Raw genomic sequence first — 10745 nt, 5'->3', positions numbered from 1 at the left:
CATGTTATTCATTCATTTCACAAACATTTACCAGACACCTGCCAGGTGCGGGAGGCGGGCCCTGGACTGAAGCTGGCTGCCTCCTTTGCACCTTCCCTCCGAAAACAGTGGAGAGAACCCTCCCTCCTGCCGGCACGGCGGGCACTGGGAGGGGCCTTCACAGCCCGCCCCCGCTGATGCACACTACGGAGAAGGAGACAAAGGCACAGCAGGCAGCCACAATTTCTGACTGTAAATGGTACGGGGCGGGGCGGGAATGGGAGGTGAGACTGAAAGGGGAAGAGAGAGGGAGAGAGGAAGGGAGGAAGAGAGGAAGGGAGGAAGAGAGGGAGAGAGGGAGAGAGGGAGGGAGGGAGAGAGGGAGGGAGAGAGGGAGATGGGAGAAGAGGAAGAGGAAGCAGGGAGAGGAAGACAGCGGCAACCCGTCGGGACTCTCTCCAGAGCCACGTCTGACAATACCCTGGTCACCTTTTAATTAATTGCAAGGTTTTACCATTGCCTCAAACCAGAGCTCTCTCTCTGATTAATTTCCGAAAGAGCCTGCCGAGTCGAATCATCGCAAACACTATGATCCCGGTTATTATGGCCTGAGCAGCTAAAAGCAGAAAATAGAGACCCCAGAACAGGTTCTGGTCCTGACTTTTGCCTTCGGCCACCGGCCGGGCCCACGCCCAGGACTCGGAGCGCCTGGGTCCCAAGGAAGCGCGGGCAGGGGCGGCGGGCAGGGTGGGCTGCTGGGGGCCTTCGGAAGAGCCGAGGGCGAGGCGGCGGGAAGGCGGGCTCCCGGGGCGCGGGCAGCCGGGGTCGCCGAGGGGCAGGGCCCAGAGCGGCAGGCCGGCGTGCGGCCCGGGGCCGTGACACAGCGGGGCCTCGGCTCGACCCACGAGGCCCGCGTGCCGCCGCAGCCACGCCAGGAACGGCCCCAGGCCACAGTCGCAGCGCCAGGGATTGTGCCCCAGCAGGACCTTCGCCAGCCGGGGCAGAGCCTCAAATACGTCTCCGGGCAGTGTCTCCAGCTGGTTGTGGTCAAGCTGGACCTCCTCCAGGCTGCTGAGGTTGCGGAAGAGCTCGCGGGGCAGGGTCCGCAGCCGGTTGCGGCGCAGCGACAAGTGGCGCAGCCCGCCGAGGCCGCGGAGCAAGCCGGCGGGGAGGGAAACCAGGCCGGTGGAGCGCAGGGCGAGCACCCGCAGCTCGCCGAGGCCCCGAAAGGCGTCCTCCGGGAGCGCGCTCAGCCGCGGGCTCAGCGTCACCCCCAGGACCCGCAGGCCGCTCAGGTTGCGGAAGGCGGCGGCAGGCAGGGTGCGCAGCTGGGTGGCGTTCAGCCACAGCTCCCGCAGGCCGCCCATCACCCCGAAGAGCACCTCGGGGAGTTCCTCCAGCGGGTTCTCGAACAGGGTCAGGAAGGTCAAATTGTGCGAGTGAAGGAAGAGGGCAGAGGGCAGAAACTCGAGGCGGTTTCTGGAAAGAGTCAAAGAGCTCAGGCTTCGCAGACGGTCGAAGGCGCCGGGTGCGACGGAACGGATGTGATTTCTGTCGAGCTGCAGCTCCATCAGGGCGCGCAGGCTATCCAACAGCCCCGAATCCAGAGACACGAGCTGGTTCGAGTGGAGCAGAAGCTTCTCAAGCTTAACCTGGACCCCAAACAATCCCTCGGGCAGGTGGGTCAAATTATTTCCCGATAAATCCAACAATTTCAGGTTCCCCAGGTGTGTGAAGAGGCTAGCAGGGAGGAAAGCGAGTTGGTTTTGGTTCAAAAAGAGCTCCTGCAGGTTAACCAGTTTCTGAAACATGTTTTGGTCAAGGCTCTTTAGTTCATTGCCGTCCAGAAACAACTGTTCCAAGAGCACCAGCTTATCCAACAGCGCGCCTGGAAGATGAGTGATCTTGTTGTGCGATAACCTCAGGGTTTTAAGTTTTATCAGGTCGTTGAAAGTGCCGGGAGCAATGGCCGAAACTTGGCTGTCGGACAGCATTAGGCGCTGCAGGACGGTCATGCCACTGAAGCTGCTGTTCAGCAAGGCGCCGGGGCCCATTCGGAAAAGCAGGATGTGCGTAAGGTTGGTGGGCAAGCCGAGCGCCGCGATGCGCGCCACGCTACCCTGCGAGCACTGCGCGGCGTCGCGGAAAATGCACCTGCAGGTGGGTGGGCAGGGGAAGGGCTGGGCGCGCAAGAGCCCGAGCGCGGCGCACAGCAGAGCGCTCCTCAGCATGTCTGGAAAGGCGACCGCGGCAGATCTGTGGGCAACACACAAAGGACAAACGCTCGAATTTCAGTCTTGTAAACCTGCATGATCCTTTCGCCAGGATTATCACTGACTTTGAATGTTACCCAGGTACAAGTTAAGTCTCCCTCTTAGGAGTGCTGATTTTCCTGGGTGGTGAAAAGACGTTCATTCTACACTACGAGGCCTCGTTCGTTTTACTGATTTTCCACTCTTAGTTCAAATCGTTGAAATGAAAGCAGTTTCAAGCTATGGAAAAGTCAACACCTTTAAATCTTTACATAGAACTAATTAAAATAATCTTTCTCACAGTCAAGCTCACAGACATCACAGAGCAGTGTGCATTGTGAACATAGCCCTGCTCCTGACTTCATGACTTAGCCTGGGGTGGCTATGACCTACAGCCCTGAAGGGAACAGCAAAGTCTGTTAAAACAGCGGCAACCATCACCTGATTCCTTTGATCACAATCATGCTGTATCTTCAGTGCCAACTTACTCTAAAACAGGACCACCCCATCATGGTGAACCACACTGAGAAAAGTAGGTAATAGTAGGTAATGGTACCTATCACTTTACGCCACGCATTGTTCTCAGCACTTTATTTAAATTAATTCACTTAATCCTTACAATAACCCTATGAGTTAGGTACTAATATTATCCCCAATTAAAGGATGATACAACTAAGGCACAGAAAGGTTAAGTAACTTAACCAGGGTCACAGAGCTAGAATTTGAGAGTAGTATCTCTGATTGAGCCATAAATAAGGAGCTATCACTTCTAAGATGCTTAAATAAAAATTAGTACTCGTGGCACTGAATTATCTGTGAAATACAGTAATACTAACCTGCCAAAACAATGTAATTTTAAACGAATTGCTTCTTGTACTGAATTTTATTTCTTATCCGTACAGACTAACCGAGCCCTCCAGTTGCCCATACTAATTTTTAAAATATTTGGCCTTACCTGAAACGGTGCTGCACCCCAAAGCAACTGAAAGGCTTAGAGCTTTGCATGTGACCTGGCACATTCCAGAGGAAGAGGGAAGTATCCTTGCATCCTGAGGATAAAGGCTTTCCCAGAATAAAAGTCATGTTAAGGACCCTATCTCCGAGGGCATATTCTGGTTTTTAATGACGAATATCTTCAAACTTTGAGAAAGAGACCATATATCACCCGAGTCCTATGGCCAAAGCCGAATGATAAGAGCAGGAGGGAGAGCAGTTTCTCCCCAGAGGCACAATATGACTCTGTGATGTGTGTCCAGTAGTGACACAGCTGGGCCACTGCAGCAACCACACCCCTGGCTGGGCTACACATCCTTTGGGTGTTCCTTTTTCTGCCGTTTCGCTCCAGTTCTACTCCAGTTCCCCTCTCCCCCTTTTAGGAATAAGGCTAAAACCATTCTCAAATATGTTCCATAATGGCCTTGCTGGGTTGAAGGAAGGGTGTCCACATGTTCAATTGAACATAGGGATGTCAAACTGCTTTGCGAAGTAGTTGTGCCAATATATGCTGCCACCTACTGTGTATGACAGTTCCTGTACATCTCCACCCATGCCTTGGAATTGAATTTTTAAATTTAATTTTTGCCATTCGTATGAAATAATTGTCTCGGTATGGTATTTTCATTTCCCTATTGAATTATGAACTTGAGCATCTTTTCATATTTTTAAGGGACAGTTGTGCCTCATCTTCTGAGAAATTTGGGTTCTTTTGACCATTTTTCTATACGCAAAGTATGTATGATTGTGTCTTTAAAAAACTGAATTGTAGGCATTATTTATGTATTCAGGATACTAATCCTTTGTCAACTGTAGGTGTTACAGATATCTTCATCTAGTTGTGCTTTGCCTTTCCACCTGCTTTCTGTCTTTTGATGGACAGAAGTCTTGATATAGGCAGTTATTAATCTTTAAGATTTGTTTTTTATGTCTATTAAAATAATTCCTCCTCTCCTCTCAAGCCAAAAAAATATTCTCCTATAACACCTTCTTATTACGTTTTAGAATTTTGTCCTTCGCATTTAGGTCTTTAATCTGTCTAGAAGTGATTTTTGTGTATGATGTAAGTACAATTTTATTTTTTTCCATTAGGACAACCAGCTGTCCTATATATGTATATCCCTTCTTAGAGCTACAACGTCAGCACTGTCATAAATCAACATCTGATGAATGTAGTGTGGGTCTGTTTCTGGGCTATTTGATAACCCCTATACCAACACCACACTGAAATGTAAAGCCTGAAAACGTCCAGTGTTTTATGAAGTGTGAAGAAGTAGATATTCTTACACTACATTGGTGGGAATATAAATGGTAGCAAACTTTGGGGAGGAAAATTTAGTAGTATCAACCAAATTTTAAACATACATATTCTTTGTCCAGCAGTTCCACTGCTAAAAATATGTCCTATGGGAATGCTCATTAAGACATGTACACAAAAATTTATTTGCAGGATTTTAATAGAAAAAAAAGAAAATCTAAATGACCATCAATAGGGAAGTAGTCGTTTAAATTATAGTATATCCATGCAATAGGATGCCTTGCAGACTTTGAAAAGAATGGATTTGAGCTGCAAGTACTGACATACCTTTTAAAAATTATTTTTGGCCGCGTTGGGTCTTTGTTGGTGCGCGTGGGCTTTAGTTGCGGCGAGCGGGGGCTACTCTTCGTTGCGGTGCGCGGGCTTCTCATTGCAGTGGCTTCTCTTGTTGTGGAGCACGGGCTCTAAGCACGCGGGTTTCAGTAGTTATGACACATGGGCCCAGTAGTTGTGGCTCGTGGGCTCTAGAGCGCAGGCTCAGTAGTTGTGGTGCACGGGCCTATTTGCTCCGCGGCATGTGGGATCTTCCCGGACCAGGGCTCGAAACCGCGTCCCCTGCATTGGCAGGCGGATTCTTAACCACTGTACCACCAGGGAAGTCCCTGACATAACTTTCTAAAATACACTGAATGACATAAAACAAGGGCAGCATAGCATATAACATGGGGTTCTATGTGTGTAGGATTTTTAAAAACATATGAGCATATATATTTTTTCTAGAACAATACACCCAAGAAACTTTAGTATTCCCCCTTCAGGGGAGAAACCAGGAAAAAGGTGACTTCCTTATATACCTTTCTGTGAGCTTTGAAATTTTATCAAATGTGCTTAATGTCACTATTAAAATTTTTTTCATGCAAATATAAAGTGATTTGGAAGGGAAAATGGCATTATTTAAGAAAAAAGGTAGGAATATAGGTATTTTAAAATACTGGGAAAAGTCAATGCTTGAATTGCAAAAGAATAAACATTAACCTCTGGAATCTGAGTGCAGTGGTACAACAGAAGTGGTTCTTAAATTATTTTATCGTTGGGAAAAAAGTCCCCCAAATCGACATTGTCAGGTGTTATAGAAAAGGAGCTGAAATCTATTCAGCCTTTAGTGTAGCCAAATGCAGTCGAAGCCCATTAAATGCTGAAGGGACTGAAATGATCTTCTAAGCATATGCAGTCCTAAAACACAGGGAAAGCCACTGAGCCGTCTTTCCGCTTAAATCAAGGGAAGCAGCTCCAGAGCCTGGAACAGCTCCCCTGGTGACCAGTGAGTCAGTCACACGGGCAGACCAAGTGAAAGGCCCCTTGCCCATCAAATGCCACAAGCCAGCATGACAGAGGCCCGGGAAAAGGTACTGTGGGATAATCAGAGTACGACTTCGAGTCAAATTCGGGTGAAGCTTCTTTAGCCCATTTCCCCAGGAAGATCTCCCGTGAGAATTACCTCCAAGTTTTATTTTGAAGAGAGGACATTATGATGGGCCAAGAAGGGAACACTGGGCACAGAAGTTGCAGACAATGGAGGAGCAGAGTTGATGCAATGAGCAAATTGATGAGGTACTGAGAAGTACTTTGAGCACTGAAGTAATGACGGCACCCGTGTTTCAAGTCCTTTGGATTTTGGAATCCATGAAACAAGTCAGGAATCTGCTGTCCTAAGTGGCAGCTTCTGTATCAGTCACAGAACCCTGGCTTACAGGGTTTGGCCATTCAAAACCAGGTATCTACCGAATGAGATATGCTTTTCTTCCTCCGCGGGAGAGACTCCAAGGCCAGGGCACAGCAGCGATCTCTCTGTACTTGTAGAGTAACCACAACCCCAACTTGGTACGGGGACAATCTCATTCAAACTCCTAGAACTCCCTCTGTCCTTCCCTGCAGTATATACCCAGAGTAAAGCACCTGGCAGTAATGGAGGGGGAAAAGGAAGGAGAGACATGCAGAACTGTACTGCGACCTGCAGGCTGTGGTGCAAGGGACACGATCATTTGCTACACAACCCACACAGAATGGAAGGAACTTGGGCTCAAAGTAGGTCTCACACCAGCCAACCATCCACATGGCCCACAGCAGAGGACACATGGCTCCTGCAGAACCTGTGACACAAGGAAAGCCCTCCTACACAAGCACAAGGCCCAGCACATCCTGCCCTCTCTGGGATTCCTATGGCCGGTAGTTAGCTCCAAGGTCTCCTGTACCACGGAGCGCTCTTTTTGCATCCATGGATGCCGCTTCCCCTCAAACTTACCATGGCTTACATGGCATTAGCTTTCCGTCTGATCTTCCCAACTACTAATAAATTCTAAGTCCCTAGTCTTCTATTTCACCATTTCCCTCAGACCTCCTGATGCTTAACATTTGGCTCTACACTGTATCTGACTGATGGGTTTCCATGGGCCGGTCACAGACATGACGTGGTGTGTGGCAAGTTGCATTATTTTCTTCAAAAACTCAAAGTTAAAAAAAAAAGAGAGAAATGGGGGAAGTATTAAGCAGGAAAATAAATCCAGAGTATTTGGGCAGTATTCATGCAACTAAAGAGCAAACAAACGTATATAAAGACACAGAAAAAAAGAAATGTTATATATATTATTCAAATCTTTATTTTGAACAGCTTCAATCAAAAATTTTTCGTAAGGTTATTTACAGTGCTGAATGTACAATTCTGAATGTATGCCTTTTTGACATCAGGGTACCATTCTTGAGCAGCAATACTATTTAAAAAATATAAAGATGCAGTATCATTTCTGATATAAAGTTACTTAAAAAAATCCAAAGTCTTAGGGAATTCACAAATCGTAACAGGAAGTAATTATTTTATTAATTTAATGTGCACATAATTACCAAATCTTAATACATTAAAAATATGTGTAAATGCCTACAGACTGTACAAAAATTAACATTTTGTTAAAAGTTCCCAACCACCTCCCACCATAAATATACAAAAAGCGTATTTTCAGATATGTCAAAACTGCATGCACGAAATCTTAGAATGTTTTCTAAAGCTGGAATTTTGCTCTTCTCTGGACATTGGATCCATAGCCGTTTGCGGGAACAGAGTACATAAACACTGATATAATTTTCCATGCCTTTGAAACTGTGCAGTAGTTTCATAAACATGGGAAACAAAATGAATAGTAAAAACTGCAACAGTTTTATTTAAATGCAAGTACAATTTGGAAAGCTTTCGAATGTAGGGATTATAAAACTAATATAAAAAGGTTTTACTTTGTTGTTGGCTTAGCCACTTTTATTCAAGCATTATTTGCAGCATTGCTTTACAGCAGTTGGTGCTAGAAGATACAAAACATATAGTTACCACTATTTATATCTGAGGGAGGAAAAAAACCTTTAAACAACCCTGAGGGAGACACACATTAAAAATCTTGTTATTTATTTAAAAAGTTAAAAAGTTACATATTATTTAACAATTACTTTCCTGGACATTTCTGTCCTTTAGGTATGTGCATAAATAAAATTTAAATCAGCAATATTTATTCATCTTAATACGTCAAAATAATATATGTACAGATTTTAAAATTTAGATCTGTATACACTCAAATAATTTAATGTGAAATTCAGAATCAAAATTACTACGTAATGGTGACCTACAGAGAGAGGACTCGTCTATCTATGGCACTAAGTAAGACCCACACCTGGACTCACAGGCGTTCTTCAAATCACATTCTGGAAGCCATCCATTTCAACCTGAACAACCCACCTTGTCTATGTTCAAATCTAACCTCCTACAAATGCTTTGTCCACCTACCTAAAAACCTCATTCCTTTGAAAACAATATGGACAGATGTGATATAAAACCCTTATAAAATCTAAATGTTAGAAAAGGGGGGAGGTTGTCAAAAATATAGCTCTTTATGATCATGCTCTTAAAGATGTTAAATCCAATCTGATAGTTGGATTTTTAAGCTGCTACTTCGCAATTACTTTAATTATATGCTTCAGTATTTAAATCAAAGAATAAAATGTACAATTGTGGGAGATCACTGAAGACTATCACTCGTATGTATTGGAAGTGAACTGAATGTGGAAATTATAAAATGATAAAGAGAGTAAGTAACTATAAAAACAGTGCTAATCACAGCTCAAGAGGTCTAAGATGCATAGCTTCATAGAATCATTCATGGGACAATTGTTCTTATCATCTAATGTGTATTAATATAGTATCATACTTTTTTGATGGAAAACTGATTACATTTTTGTAAGAATCATCAGTGGCCACAGCAGTTAACAGGGATCCTGAGTGTAACATACATTTTTCTACAGTTAACCAAAAATCATCAGGTCTCTGCAGCATAAAAAATGAGAACCATTTGGTTTTATGGTTCTGGGTAACATTTGATCAAATTGGTAAATATGTATCAGGAAAATAATGATCAGCTAGAAGTAGAAAGCACAAGCATGCTATCGGTCAAGGAAGAGCACAGGATAAGATCACACAATCTTAGTAGTTTAGTGTCCACTTTACAGCAGTATCAGTTTTCTTGTTTATCAGAACTTTGGTCTTTGCCAAACTGCTGGATCTTACCTATAAAGGCATTTTTAAATTACCTTAATTTTGTTTAGAATTTAAACATTAACCAGGCAAAACAGAAAGGTGAAAAATATCTTCCACATTTCTTTTGGCTCAATGAATGACTTTTCTTTTTAACTTTATTTTTTTTTTCTCCCAGAAATTTCCACAACCAAATATGCTCATTCGTAAACACCCAATCCAAAATAGGTAAACTCTGACCTCTGGCGCCACCTAATGGCATAAAACAAACTCGCCAGGTTCATACAGCTTTGAAAAAATAGCAGTCATTCAAAACCACTCATTTTTTTAAGCCTCATTATTAACAGGAGAGACATACATCAAACCTTTAAAATTTTAGGAGGTAAAATTCTAACTCATAAAACTAAAAAACAAAAAACTATTATCCTATGTCTTTAGGTAATTAAAGACGTAGAGGAAAATAAAAAGACATTTAAAATAATATAAAGCCTGAGAGGAAAAAAATAGGTATGAAGAGATATTAGAAAGATAGATCTACATCTACTGCCAAAAGAAATCAGCTTTTTTCCTACTGAAAAGGCTTCAACAACATTTAACTAAAGCAAATTATACTACTGACACCAGACGTAGCACAAGATCTATTTAATAGCTTTGAGGGACATCTGAGCAGTGAAGGCAGTGAAGCACCTTGCTGATTAGAAAAAATAAAACCCAGGCAGTTTGTACAGAAAATATAAAACCATAAATGGAAATTACCTGAGTTGCAACACCATAAAACTCACTCCTAACTCTATGCTATTAAAGGGAACTGGTGGTATGCACACTAAGTTTTCTTTGGGAGAAATACTGAAATCAAATAAAAACAGGCTTTGTACCTATTTTCATTGGAGGCTAATTAACACCCATTTTATTTATCAACCACAAATTTAGGGCCTGTATATAAATTATGACTTTTCCTAATAAGGGGGCTGTGAAAATAAATTTAAAGGCATAAACTAAAGTCTTAGAAGCTAATATCTAAACACCTTCCAGATACCAACTTTTTTCTGTACCCTATAAAGAGTATCACTGAGGATAACAATCAAGCAAGTTCTGGAAATATATATAATATTTAGAGTTACTGAATGAAGGTATAGGACTTTGAAGTTTGATTATTAATTTAACTGACAGGCTAATCTCTTTTTGTTTGTTTTGTTTTAAAAAAACCCTCAAATCAGCTACTATATTGGAAGGGACATAAATTGAAAGGGTGCCATTCTGACGCACAGGATCAGATTAAGTCCTACATTTACATTCTCCTCAATACTGCTACTAGAATACCACTGAGACCGATTCACTGCTATGTTATGGTGATGATCTGACATGATCCATTCTCCTTTACTAAAGCTTTCGCTTCTGTTGTTGTTTGAGGTTTTGGTGGCCATTCCGGGTCAACCAAGAGCTCCTGGGCCAGATACATGTACTTGGCCTTTGGCATCTTCTTCCTACAGTTCAGGGCCCAGGACAAGCAGCATTTTCCCCACCAATCCACTGACTCCTAAGAAAATAAGGAAAAAGAGGAACACCCAGTAGATTAAGAGCTGTTGTTTTTAACCAGTTTGTTAAAGCACAGTTCATCAGCACAGAAAAATAAGAGAAAATTACTTCTGGGCACAACAAATACATGAAGGAAAGAAAAAAAAAAATCCACGCTTAA

At 43.3% G+C, this 10745-nt stretch overlaps 2 protein-coding genes across 6 annotated transcripts in view; both read right to left on the bottom strand.

Moving 5' to 3' along the window:
* Nucleotides 1–500: 500 nt before the first annotated feature.
* GP5 (glycoprotein V platelet) lies at nucleotides 501–2210 on the bottom strand. Its single transcript, XM_029213907.1, has one exon. It carries the CDS (start codon nucleotides 2208–2210, stop codon nucleotides 501–503), a length of 1710 nt encoding a protein of 569 aa, XP_029069740.1.
* Nucleotides 2211–7127: 4917 nt separating this feature from the next.
* The window catches only part of ATP13A3 (ATPase 13A3), an 82052-nt gene continuing 78434 nt past the window's right edge, over nucleotides 7128–10745 (bottom strand). For 4 of the 5 annotated variants that reach the window (XM_029214383.1, XM_029214381.1, XM_029214382.1 and 1 more), the window contains one exon: nucleotides 7128–10586. In XM_029214383.1, coding sequence (XP_029070216.1) covers nucleotides 10389–10586 — 198 coding nt within the window. In that variant the 3' untranslated portion in view covers nucleotides 7128–10388. The remainder of the gene's footprint in view (nucleotides 10587–10745) is intronic. The other variant, XM_029214385.1, reaches the window with a different exon arrangement.

Source organism: Monodon monoceros, unplaced genomic scaffold, assembly GCF_005190385.1.
Source record: "Monodon monoceros isolate NGI ecotype Baffin Bay Population unplaced genomic scaffold, NGI_Narwhal_1 Super_Scaffold_11, whole genome shotgun sequence".
NCBI lineage: Eukaryota > Metazoa > Chordata > Mammalia > Artiodactyla > Monodontidae > Monodon > Monodon monoceros.
Note: the sequence above shows the minus strand (reverse complement) of the source record. Positions and strands in the feature narration are given on the sequence as shown.

Bases quoted from the DNA above. Each gene is read 5' to 3' on its own strand.
- GP5 (XM_029213907.1), bottom strand. From the start codon at position 2,210: ATGCTGAGGAGCGCTCTGCTGTGCGCCGCGCTCGGGCTCTTGCGCGCC.